The following is a 14082-nucleotide window of genomic DNA, read 5'->3' as shown; positions in this document are numbered from 1 at the left end:
GACGAAGTTTAGAGATCGCCACTCCGGAGCGCAGGCTTTCGTCAGGCGCTTCGTTGTTACGGAGAAGAAGTTCATTTGACTTTCTTTGGCAATGAACACGCTGAAGTTTTTTCCATATTCCTGGGGTAGCACAATACTGTTAATAATTGATCGTTGTGCCATGAGGGAGAACATCACAGAATAACCCCTTCAGCGTCCCAGAAGGCCGTCGCCATGACTCTACTGGCTGAAGGTGCTGCTTTCAACTTTTTCTTCAGAGGAGAGTGGTGTGGCGCTACTCCATTGACTGCCGATTTGTTTCCTGTTCGAAGTGGTGGACGCAGGTCTTATCGCCTGTGACGATGTTCGACAAAAATTATCACTATCAGCCTCGTAACGCGGAAGCAGCTCCACACAGATTGTCCTTGGCTGCTCTTTACAGTCTTCTGTTAGGCGGCGAAGAATCCAGCGGGTACACACATTTGAGTACCCAAACTGTTGGACGTGTGTGTCAGCATTAGCAACAGAGAGCTCCAGTTGAGCAGTGAGGTGTCTGATTGTAACGTGTCGATCACCCGGATGAGAGTGTCCGCACGTTCCGACGCTGCAGGAGTAACAGTTGTGTGCGGACGACCGGCACGCTGGAGATCGCATAGGCTATTGAGCGACCTTGCGATGACGAAAGAAGCCTCGCTCAACTACTTAACGTGCTTTTGTTCACTGGCGGATATCCGTAGACATTCGACAAGCGCTTATGAATATCTGCGATGTGTAGTTTTCCGCCAAAAGAAATTCAGTGACACTCTCGGCTTGGAACTGTTCTCCGCTACAGATGCCATTTTGAAGGCTGCGTATAGCGCCTACCCGTATCGGAACTTGATGAACTATAGGGTTATTCCACAACGTCCCACAAAAAATTCCGGTATTTTTCATCCGAAAGAGGCCGAGAAAAAAAGCGTTGCATTATTTACTGAACACCTCTCTTACTATGAAGGCAATGTAACAGTTGTACAGTCCTCCTCGTGGACTGGTTCTTTTAAACTTACATGGGGTGTCTCAGAAATCGTCAGGCAAAATTTCAGACATTATTCACAGGTATTTTGGAACGGAGGACCCGTGGTCTGCAGTGGCTCGTTGCAGAGTAATAGTATAGTTACGATTTACTCGGCCTGTTATCACAATTACAGTTGTTTCTCTGAAAATAATACTTTCACGGCTGTCAAAAAGCCTGTAATATACATAAAAACACAGAATAATGCTACAGCCCTCGTGCAAGAGTACTGTGACGTCGTCGCTGTGGCTGCGTAACTTTGCCACTTTTCGATTGCTTTTAGGGAACCGATGCACGAGGTATACTCTTCATCAGTAGATCTACCCAAGTTACAGTGCTTCACCGTCAATGTAAAGTTGACACTACGGAAAAACAAACCCAGGACAGAAGCGAGCAGTACTGTATGAAGGTTAAAGGGCGAAGAGTAAAGTGAGAGTTACTGTTGGACAGTGTTGCTTCCAGACAAGACACAAGTCACACCGTTGACATCTGCGCAGTTGTCATATACTTCGAGTGCAGCACTTACAGAAAGATAAACAGAGGTAAGAAATCAAACGAAATGTGTTTACTTTATAACGAGCCACCGCATACCATGAGTCCCTTATACCAAAATACTTGGAAAATAACGCTGCACAAACTCCGAAATTTTGTTGGTGAATTTCAGCTCCTCCCCGTATACATTGTAGTCCACTGCACACTGTATAATGGAAGGAAATTCGCAACAGCAGCAACTTATTTATAAACTGTAGGAAAAAAATGGTTCAAATGCCTCTGAGCACTATGGGACTTAAACATCTGAGGTCATAAGTCCCCTAGAACTACTTAAACCTAACTAATCTAAGGACATCACACACATCCATGCCCGAGGCACGATTCGAACCTGCGACCGTAGCGGTCGCGCGGTTCCAGACTGGTCACTGGAGCAGTGGTCTCAGGTTATGTTTAGGACGAGTCCAGGTATAGTCTGAACAGAGTGATTCTCGCCGGGTTTTCATCTGGCGTCAACCAGGAACCAGATACGAACCTCCTAATGTCCTTGAAAGGGACCTGTATGGAGGTGTGGTTTGATGGGGGGGGGGGGGGGGATTATGATTGGTGCACGTACGCCCCTGCATGTTTTTGGCAGAGGAAATCTAACAGGTCAGTTGTATCGGGACATCATTTTGCACCAGTATGTCCGCCCTTTCAGGGGTGCAGCGGGTCCCACCTTCCTCCTGATGGATGATAAACGCACGGCCCCACCGAGCTGTCATCGTGAAGGTGTACCTTGAATCAGAATACATCAGGCGAATGGAGTGGCCTGCCTGGTCTCCAGACCTAAACCCCATCGAGCACGTCTGGGATGCTCTCGGTCGACGTATTGCTGCACGTCTTCAAACCCCTAGGACACTTCAGGAGCTCCGACAGGCACTGGTGCAAGAATGGGGGCTATATCCCAGCAGCTGCTCGACCACCTGATCCAGAGTATGCCAACCCGTTGTGCGGCCTGTGTACGTGTGCATGGTGATCATATCCCATATTGATGTCGGGGTACATGCGCAGGAAACAGTGCCGTTTTGTAGCACATGTGTTTCGGGACGGTTTACTCAACTTATCACCAATACCGTGGACTTACAGATCTGTGTCGTGTGTGTTCCCTATGTGCCTATGTTATTAATGCCGGTTTTGTGTAGTGCCACGTTGTGTGGCACAACATTCTGCAATTATCCTTAATTTATGAGCATGAGTATATAAAACCGCCAGAGCGCACTTGTTCGGTTTTTTCCTATGGTTATTTGATAGCACGTTCTCTGTTTAACCAGTTGCACGACTTTGTGAAGCCGTGTTTAGTCCCACAGTGTGCAGTCGTGGAGTACTTTTAAACAGTCTGAGGGACAATGACACGCATCCAAGTCAATGCAAGATAAGTTTTTTACGAGTCGGAATCTCTGTTCAAAGGACATCGTGGTGTTATGTTTTCGCCAACCGGCCTTCCGAGAAAACTGACGGAAGCCGGGTTCCTCGAGGAATAGCCACTTCGTTGCTCCACGTGGGAAGCTATGAGGCAGTCACTGTCAAAAAAATTTTCTTCTCCTTCTTGTGGGGAGGTTCAGCTCATTGAGTACCTAAAAAACTAGGTTGGAGTCTGGAACTCTGGTTCTCAAACTTTCATGTGCAGGTAGGCAGCTCATTGGGCAACAAAAAGGTATCTGCTAAGTGGAATATTAGAGTGCAACTGAGAAAAATCTTTTAGGTTAATCACACTGGTAGAACGATTCTCACTGGTGGAAGCTCATTTGTGCAGACTTTCTGCAGAGCAAATAGAAAGTGAATAGGGACACGGAAGAGGATCTGAATAGGGACGTGGAAGAAGACAGACTTGGCTGAGAGCAGCAGGCTGTGATCTCAATACTCACCTAGTCACATCACTGCTGCTGCCAGCAGATGCAGGTCTCGTCTCCTTCAGCTGTAGATTCTCGTAAGAACAGCTTGGGGATTGTGTTATCTTGAGAGGGTCATTGTTAGGTGTTTTCGACTCATTTAGTAGAAAAGGCAATGTGACTCACTTTCTTGTCTCATAGTCAAAGGCTGATCCACGACCGAGCAGAATTAGGAATTTGCATGTGGAGTCTACACCATGTTTCTTGGTATGATCGGAGGAATTTCTGTGCTCCTAACCGCGATTATGCGTTTTAAAGAACGGATTGTTGAGACGAGGGTCACTCAAATGTTACCTCCTCCTTGTTGGCCTTGCCAACCTCATTGAGTATTCAGTTAAATCGTTTCAGTGTTAAAGATTTGTCCTTTCTTGTATCCTTCTTATTCATTTCAATGTGCAGTTTTTCCTCGTAAATGAACAATTGCAATTGGCGTTAATTTGGACCAAGACTTTCAATTCATTACTCCAACTATACATTCTTAATGATTTAGGGAGAACCGACACCCAGGATTCATTTACAAAGGGCCATTTTCCCCTTATAGGATTTGTTACTTTTGTATCTAAGTTCATGGGGAACAATCTATATCTCGCTCAGACCAGCTGGAACAGAATATTAAACCGACAGTAAGATTGGTTAGCTCGAAATACCCCCAACATTTTGCATGTGGCGCTTAAGGTATCCATTTAATTTCTTTGTAAGTAGAGAATGAATGAAATGACATAGTGAAAACATGCAAAATCTATGGACACGTCATAAGTAGCCTGCCTGAACATGAATGCATGCTTAATATCTTTGCAGCAATGAATGTATATCTTTGTTGAATACAGTCGATTTCTGTCTCACGTCGTGAAAAGCAATCATCTCATCAGCCTTAATAGCAATCACAGTAATGTGCACCACATTGTTAACATCGCAGCAAAGAAAACAAACTGTGCCATCAAAAGAGTGCAGCCAACAGTTGGCTTTGGGCAACGCTGGGTATATCAAGCAGGAGCAGTTGCATGACCGGCAAGTTCCTCTGATGTACAGCAACCAGTTTCTCTTTTTCTTTGTTTTGGGTGCATACCAGGAGTGTCACACATAAAATACTCCAACTGCGACAGAGCTGAACTAAGTGCTGTATCAAATGTGTGTTTCATGATGGAATTCGGAATTCTGCCCTGATCGACAAGCCTAACGGCCATTGCCGCAAAGGTATCAAAGCTTGTAATGAAGCTTGTGACAGACTGTTTGAACACCTGTTCCAACTGTTTTCAAACATGCATTTAATAAACTATGATTGGAGTAGAATTGTTGTTATTCATTCACAGAATTTCGTAACGATTCAGTATCTTTCGTAATCCCTAAAATTTTAGTTTAAAACGAAAGCCACAATTAAACACAATTCGTTGCTGAGAGAAAGAAAAAAGAACAAGAGGGGAAATTAATTTTAATAATTTACAATCCTTCTTTTCTTGCCTTATCCCATAGCTATACGGTTTCGGCATGTTAATGCGCATTTGGAAACCTACATCTACGTGATTATTCTGCTATTCACAATAAAGTGCCTGCCAGAGGGTTCAATGAGCCACCTTCAAGCTGTCTCTCTACCGTTCCACTCTTGAACGGCACGCGGGATAAACGAGCACTTAAATTTTTCTTATTTTATCGTGATGGTCATTTCTCCCTATGTAGGTGTGTCCCAACAGCATGTTTTCGCAATCGGAGGAGAAAACTGGTGGTTAAAATCTCATGAGAAGATCGCGTCGCAACGAAAAACGCCTTTGTTTTAATGATAACCACTCCAATTCACGTATCATTTCTGTGGCACTACTTCCCTATTTCGCGATAATACAAAACAAGCTACCCTTCTTTGTACTTTTACGATGCCATCCGTCAGTCCCACCCGATGCGGATCCCACATCGCACAGCAATACTCCAGAACAGGCGGACAAGCGTGGTGAAAGTAGTCTCTTAAGTAGACCTATTGCACCTTCTAAGTGTTCTGCCAATGAATCGCAGTAAAACTTTGCCAATCTTGGGGATTTTGCGTTCTTTTAAATTTGGCATGCTTTTTTCTTTGCTTCTGCAACAACGATCTGATCCGTTTGTGGACCATGGGTGATCAGTACCATCACTTAGTAATTTATGTAGTATATATCTCTCAATTGCTGTCGATACTATCTCTTTGAAAACATTCCACAACTTTTCTACACTTACATGATCAGATGTGCAGTGACAGTGGGAGAGAGCGAATGGGTGCTCTTCGGTTTAGCATTGATTGATGGAATTATTGGATGTCCTCCTGAGAGATATTGTGCCAAATTCTGCCCAATTGGAGTGGTACATCGTCGTAACCCCCAGCTGGTCGGATGGCCCTCCCGTAATGCTCCAAAAGTTGTCAGTAGGGAGAGATCCGGTGACCTTGTTGGCCAAGGTACTGTTTTGAAAGCACGAAGACAAGAATTAGAAACTCTCGCCGTGTGTGGGCGGGCATTATCTTGCTGAAAAGGATAAGGATGTCTTCCCATAAAGAACAACAGAACGGGGCGCAGAATATCGAGGACGTACCGCTGTGCTGTCAGGATGCCGCGGATTACAACACAAGGGATCCTGCTATAAAATGAATTGGCGCGCCTGACCATCACTCCTAGATGTCAAGCTGTGTGGCGGACGAAAGTCAGGCTGATATTCTACAGCTGTCCGTGGTGTCTCCAGCCACGCATTCGCCGGTCATCGGGGCTTCGTTCGAATTGGGACTCATCCCTGAAAACAATTCTACCCCAGTTAATGAGTTTCCAGGCCGTATGTGCACGACACCACTGCAACCGGTCTTGTTGGTGAACAGAGCTCAATGGTAGGGGCGCTGTGAGCTCAGCTTCCTTTGTGTGAGCCACCTAACAGCGATCATTGTGGTCACTGAAGTACCAGCTGGACTTCAGAACGATGACAAAGATGAAACCGAGGTTCTGAGTGCTTCTCTGGTGATTGCTCGGTACTCAGGTTCTGTCGTCTCTCTAGGTCGACCCCTTTCTTCTGCAAGCTGTGTTCGGCCATGGTTCACCCACCCATTCCTATCAACATCGTCGAATACTGGAATTCAAATGTCGAACGATTTGCCGATTACTCCAACCAGCTTCTTTGACGCCAACTACACGCCCTCTCTCAAATGCGGACATCTGGGTACACTGTTCGTGTATCTGTCTGCCAGGCATAGTTACTGTCCAGCTCAGTACACGGAATGAAATTGGCCAAGAAGCTATGCCCTGGTATCGAGATGTCATCTGTTTACTATTCTACTGCGCTACAACATGACATATATTCAATCCATCGGCCACCAAAGTTAATAATTCTGTATTTTCTTTCAGCACCTGTATCATTATCAATTTGTGACGCATTTGCATAACCTCTTCGTTAATTTTGTTTTGTTTACTTTTCTTTTTTCTACTGAAAGGTTAGAGAAAGCAAAGAGGAGCAGTTTTTAAAGGAGAATATACAAAATTTTTACCTTTCTACCGATATTGTACTCTATGAACCGAACGTGAACTTATGGGAAAAGTTTGTCTGCAATAGTCACATTTTATTTAAAATGATACAAAACTTTGTACGAAAAATCATAATCGCCGTTTCCAGGCTATGATAGTTGTTTATTCTCCGGAATGTCAACGTTTAATTTAACTATTTGGAGAGACATTCCATGCAGCGGCGGAATATTAACATTACGCAGTCAGACGCCTACTTAGGATCCCGGGCGTACATTGTGTTGGGGAAAATACTCTCTCCTGGCGATTTATTACGTTCCCTTAAGAGCTGTAGTACACCGTAGCATAATAATATTAGACAGATCTAAATTATATTCCGGACATTAGCGCTTGGGATTATGGCTATCTATTCAAAATGGTTCAAATGGCTCTAAGCACTATGGGACTTAACATCTGAGGTCATCAGTCCCCTAGACTTAGAACTACTTAAACCTAACTAACCTAAGGACATCACAAACATCCATGCCCGAGGCAAGATTCGAACCTGCGACCTTAGCAGCAGCGCGGTTCCAGACTGAAGCGCCTAGAACCGCTCGGCCACAGCGGCCGGTGGGCTCTGTATTCCTTTGAGATATGCCAAGGGAAGCGTCACAATTTTAGTCTCACAGCATGCTACATAAACGGAATGTTAACAACAAACTAATTCTCTATGTGTCACCTACCGATATTCAAAACTTTGACGACGTGGTACTAAAAATACTCTATTCTCCGTTTTGACTTTTCTGTGCCTTTAATGGGACCTTCTTCTGGACTCCCTTCTCATGCTGAGTGACAGCTCCCAGTTCCTCAACAGAAAAGGATAAGTAGAATCCAACAGTGAGTTGGAGACAGAATGCTTTAGACTCAATGACGCTGCCAGATACGTCAGAAATTTTCATATTAAAATCGGTATTAGCTTATTGCTGTTGAACTCCTCGAACAACTCTGATCAGTTTTGGCTAAAGACATTTTAGGGACTAATAGTGAGCAAAACAGGTATTCGAAGTTCGACGAAATCAAAAGCGTAGGTCTGTGAAGAAACATCACGTTATTACTAGATGAACACAGAGGTTAACAAGGAAGAGAGACACATGCTGGCAATCCTTCATAGAGCTGTGAACAACTTACAGTGACAGCATTCTTAGCTCTACAGACATCGGTGTGCTACGTCCAAGGGGCTAAAGGCATATGGAAATAACATTTACAGTGAGGGTAATAGACATCCACAACCGCAAACCAGAGCCACAGTTAGTATCTACGGGGGATGGAGACCATGCTGGTTGGGAACTGGGGAGCACCGCATGCAGCCAATGGCGATACTCACTGGCGACAGCAGGCGCTGTCAACGGCGGGACCAGGCAGCGCGGAGAGCTCCATGATAGGGCGCGGCGAACACCTGCAACACACACCACACCAATGCACAACTCTCCGTCCAAGCCGACGCCGACACCTTCAGGTACGTGGCTCAGAGCCGACACTGCTGTAGGCATCACTGTGTAACACAACACCCACGGTGGTGGTGGCCGAACATGCGGTAAAACATGATTAATGTGGTTAGGAGTTGGAAGATTACGGCCACTACCTTGTGACAGGCAGTAGCGAGGGCAGGTTTTGAAGAAATCAGACTGGGACTGGTCAGTGCGGCCTGAAGCTAACACAGAACTGTTAAAAGCAGAGCACACAGGTCACCCGCGCTGGGGGGACCATACCGCAGGTAAGAGAAGAGCAGTACTTCTGTTTTCCCCGAGTCTGAAAAGGTGTGAAAACTTCAGAACCACGCTTCTTTTGTGAAATGGCTTGCAATGGCGGCCTAGGTGAAAGCAACCGAAGTATGGCGACCTATTCTATTCATGAAATATATAATTACTCTTTAGGAAGGCCATACACGGTAACCAGATATACCAAAATAATGCGACAATGAGACGAATTCATTGCCGCTAAGCCCATCAACGTAGCATCAGTATTATAGAATTTACGAACTGTATGAAACGTGTATTCCTGCCAAATAAAAATAAATAACTACTTAATCGGTTGAGATTTGTACACAATTACTGTATCAGATGCTAGCTTAAGGTGTCAGCTAATGCCACTGACTGTCTCACATCTGTGGCCCCTGCAGAACTAGAGTTACAGCCCAATTAATTAATAATGAATATACAAATCGTATCAGAATTTTGAGTTCTCCGCAGTTATACAATATATGAACCAGCACACGAAACCTAGTTCTCTTTAACCTCGGCTTTAATATGTAATGCAAGTTGTTTTCTATTGGACTTAACGCTAGGACATAATACAGACGCTAGGCAATGGAACTGGGTGACTCTACTGTAAATTCTTATGTATTTAGCCGTCAGTTTGGAAGGGACCTGGGTCAGTTGGCGGTGCGGTGTGGATTTTGAAGTAATCGATTTTGGGTGCCGAGTAGCTCGTGCATGTGAAATAACTTTAACTCTTGATGAGACAGCGTAATTTCGGCGAGTTTGGCGATTGAATCTGACTAACGGTTAAGACAGTTTAACTTCTGTGGAGCTTTGAACGTTGTTTTTCCAGCGTTTTGGAGTGACTGCTTTTAAAGTGTGGTACAGACGTTCCTTTTCTAGATTGCATATTTTGTAAAAGTCAACAGCACTTTAGGTCTTCATTTATTGTATTTCACTGTGTAAGGCCACCATTCACAGAATGTTTTCGAACTGGTTTAAACAAACCTGATTTCATTTAAAATTTATTTGTTTTGTTCTGGCACACTTGATTAATACTTTGAGATTTATACTGTTTATTCTTTCATAATAATTTCATTCACATAATTTTGAAATCTCGCCAATTTAGACATTTGACCGTAAGATCACTTCAATGTTTATGAATTTAAGCCGGTGTTTGCGCATGGTGTGAATGGTAGTGGTGTGTGACCCACTCCTAAGAACGATAGTGAGCCGACATGATTACTCAGAGTTGCAAATTTGCCCCGACTCTTAGAATTATATTTAATTATTCAATTACAAGAAAGGGTAGGAAGATTAGAGATTGTCGGACCATTCAGGTGTTGGACTTTAATAGTGATACAAAAACATCACTCAGTAAAAACAAGAAACTGTGTAAAGATCAGATCTGGTTTCCTAGTACTGCTTTTTTTTGTGTGTATTCGAATCGCAGGAATGAGTCCCCAGCTGTTATTTTGCGAGGTGTCAATGAAAATCCTGCACATTTCAGGGCGAAGAAAGTATTTTCGTCACATGTTGACTCTCTCCTGATTCCGATGACATTGCAGCAGGGAAAAACTGGTTCGTCTCTTGCCAACGATGAACAAAGACAGAATGTGGCCATAATCGTAGTGATCTGTAGATCCAGATTTAAATTCACAGGGCAGGAGAGCAACATGGTGACGAAGACTCCCAAGCTGTATTTGAACATGCAATAACGATTAATTTTTTAGTGTAGTGTGGCTGAGTGGCTGAAAGATTAGGTGTGAGATTACAAATCCACAGGTTTAGGAGCCAATCTTCAGTCATCCCTAGGATTTGTTCCGTTATTCATCACTTCTTTCACCTCCGGTAATGATTTATTAACACGACGTAAACCAAGGTGCTCTATGATAAAGGGTCCATATTAAAATGTAGGGTCACTTGTAACTGGCAACGTAATTCAAACACAACGGTCAGAGGAAAACAAGGGCTAGCTCCTCCAATAGGATCTTGCATAACAACACTCCGTAATATTCCAATCGACCTTCAGGTTGAGGACAACTTACCCAACAACTATGGCACTATGAAGGTCGTTGCTATGACAACTGAAATTGTATGATTTTGGTCATCAAACAAACAAATATTAGTACACTTAATCATTACTGCACAATACCATGTTTTACACTTGGTCTGTTTTCCAATTTCCACACCAGACTTTGGGTTCCTTGGGTTTATAGATAGCTGAAATGAAATGATCGTGCGGCACTGTTGGTCGGGAGACCCCATGCGGGGTGTTCGGCCGCCGAAATTGCAAGTCCTTTTGAGCTGACGCCACTTCGGCGACTTGCGAGTCAATGATGATGAAAGACACACAACACCCATTCATCTCGAAGCAGAGTAAATCTCTGACCCCGCCGGGAATCGAACCCGGGACCCCGTGCGCGCGAAGCGAGAACGCTACCGCAAGACCACGAGCTGCGGACTATAGATAGCTGAAGTGTGCTTTTTCCACAACATTGAATTTTTCAAGTCAATCTTACAAAATCTAACACCATCACGCGATTTTAGCACTAACAAAAGTAAAATTGTTGGTTGTAAAAAGTCAGCCGGAACTGTTTCAGTCCTACTTCTCACTCAAACACTTTTATTTTGTTCAGTAACTTACAGTGAGTGACGAAGCGTGAAACCCTTTATTTGCATTTTAATGATAGTTGACTGTATCTGAAATGTTTTCCACTATTGAATTCTATGACCTAATTTCTTCTTGAAATCTAATAGTAACTTGATTCCTATCATCCGCTATATAAGTGGATTTAATACAGTGTACTGACAGTTATTCTGGAACTCAAATGTGTAATTCAAATTGCTTATGTGAACTCTGCTGTGATTTCATGGCACTAAACACATAGGGAAAACATCATTAGTCCTGTAAGCGTTGTTCCTTAAGCAACATATGTATAATCAATTGTTGAAGTTGTATTTCGTCATGTATATTTAAAACTGTAAATAATTCATATATTTAAAACTGTAAATTATTCAGGCTGCAATTTTATAAACTCTTTGGTTGACAATAGAGTGACATTATTGCGTGTGGACTGAGGTCGCGCAGCTGACGTTGCTACACGGTATTAGTTTCACTAACTGAATACAGATATAGTTAATTGCCATTATTAAATGTAAGAACTAGACACAATTACTTTCATTAAAATTACTGGTAGAGCATGCTAACAGAGAACCACAGTGCTTGCTACAATTTGAGTAGGTGCTTAACAAGTATTACTACCGTTTACGGTGCTTTTTTTTTTCTAAGTTACATCACATGTACGTGTTTACTGTGTGTGGCTGCTAGTGCGACTGTGCATAGAACTTAGATGCCAGCTTGTTATCATATTGTTGCAACTGTCAGGTGTTTCGATGATCTGCGTTCCTCTGCATTACGTATGCTGACAGTGAGCCCCTGTCCCGGCAACCAGGTGGCTATCAATGACTACTGAGCTACCAACAGTTCATAGCCAGACGTCGCTACACCAGGTTGCCACGAAACCGACAGCATATGCTAATATGATCATGATACAGTCTGATAGCGTCAGGACCAATAGTTTCCTTATTAGGAGATTTGAGACGAGCAAACTGGGATTTCATTACATATCCTATAGATTATACCTTGATGTCACTGACAACATATGCTGTGTGACGTGATTTCTTCAATGAGAAAAAAAATGTGCTAATAATTTAAATGGACTTTTAGGGTCAATATATAGATATAAGCATGAGGTGCTTTTGGTCTGAATTTCTCTTACGATTTCATTTCCTTTAGTACAAAGGCACGTCCGCAATCTATGCCCGCTTGCATACGGTGACGAATATATAAATAGTTTCGCAAAATACACAAAAAACTATCTCCCACCAGCAGAGGTCGTTTAATATGCAGGCCTCCCAGACTCTTAAACTGCCAGGATTAACTGAACAATGGACTTGACCACCGAAACTGAAACTGAGCCAGTTGGTCTCACTTCACCTGTTCTGGGGGAACCTGTTTTGCACGGTGTCAAGAGGAGGCAGATGTAAAAGGGTACGGGTCTATTAATCATCGACTGTTCAAACGTACGGCGAATGATGATACCCGTTAGAGAAATGGCAGCAACGGACAGGATAGGACACCAGCTGTACTCAAGTCTGTATGTATGGGAGACTCACTCAACACGTTGAAGAGGCTATTCCAGCAGTCACTGAGGGAACAGGATGCTACCAACTGCAGATTGTGGCGCACGTTGGAACAAATAATGCCTTTCGTCTATGCTCCGGTCATACCTGGGTCATTCCAGCGACTGGCAGAGAAGGTTGAGAAGACCAGCCTAGCGCCTGGAGTTTTAACGAAGTCCACAATTTACAGCATTGTCCCCAGAACTGATCGTGGCCCAATCCAGATAACGGTAGCTGTAGGAAGCCCAGAAGTATCAATGTAAGATCGAAAGAAATGACTCCCACAGGTGAGAGTATTAAAATCCTAATGATAAATTACCAAAGTATTTCCAACAAACTGCCAGAGCTTGAAATGCTCATGAAAAGCGGTGAGGTTCACATAATAGTAGATGCAGAAAGCAGGTTGAAATCTGAAATTGACAGCAGTGAGATTTTTGTGGAAAATTTAAGTTTGTATCAAAGTACAGGCAAATGGGAAGTATGGAGGTGGTATATTTGTCACAGTAGAAAAGGAACTCAAATCGGAGATGGAAGCTGAAGCTGCATGTGGGATTGTTTGTGCAAGACGTAGTATCAGGGGTGGGCACAAAATAATAATTATATTCTTCTACAGCCCACCAGACTCACCTCCTGACGTAGCCGAAAACTCTAGAGAAAACCTCAGTTCACTTGTACGTAAGTTCCCCAATTATACTGTAACCATTGGTGGAGACTTTAACCATCCAACAATTAGCTGCGAAGACTACTGTTTTGTTAGTGGTGGGCGTGATAGGACGTCTTGTGTAGCATTAAGAAACTCCTTCTCTGAGAACACCTAGAACAGATAGTTAGGAACCTCACTCGTGATGGAAATTAAACTAGAGTCAAAATCAGCAGTGTTATATCTCATTGAGGAACTTGAAACTTTTAGCAAAGGGCAGGAGTATGTAGAAGAACTCTGGCTCAGGTTTAAAAGAAAAGTTGACCTTGCACTGAATAGATATGCAGATATGCACCTACTAGAACAGTTCATAATGGGAGGGAACAGCCATGGTGGAAATTCACTGTAAAGAAACATGCATTAAAGCAAAATAGGTGTAAAACAAAGCTTAGGTATATAAATCGAGATATGTTGAATAAAACGCGTATGGATGTCAATCAATGCGTGATACCATCAAGGATTACCATACCGGAATATTGTCAAATGATCTTTCACAGAACCTAAAGAAATTCTGGTCGTATGTATAGGTTGTTAGCGGCACCAAAGTGAG

The 14082-nt window shown here is 43.3% G+C and overlaps 1 protein-coding gene across 1 annotated transcript in view; it reads right to left on the bottom strand.

The window, feature by feature from the left end:
* Positions 1–14082, bottom strand: part of LOC126095428 (uncharacterized) — a 1192014-nt gene that overhangs the window by 129205 nt on the left and 1048727 nt on the right. The window contains exon 7 of the mRNA XM_049910223.1: positions 8275–8346. Within this exon, the coding sequence (XP_049766180.1) occupies positions 8275–8346 (72 nt within the window). The remainder of the gene's footprint in view (positions 1–8274; positions 8347–14082) is intronic.

This window comes from Schistocerca cancellata, chromosome 8 (genome assembly GCF_023864275.1).
Source record: "Schistocerca cancellata isolate TAMUIC-IGC-003103 chromosome 8, iqSchCanc2.1, whole genome shotgun sequence".
Lineage (NCBI taxonomy): Eukaryota > Metazoa > Arthropoda > Insecta > Orthoptera > Acrididae > Schistocerca > Schistocerca cancellata.
The sequence above is the reverse complement of the archived record's forward strand: the minus strand, read 5'-3'. Positions and strand labels throughout refer to the sequence as shown.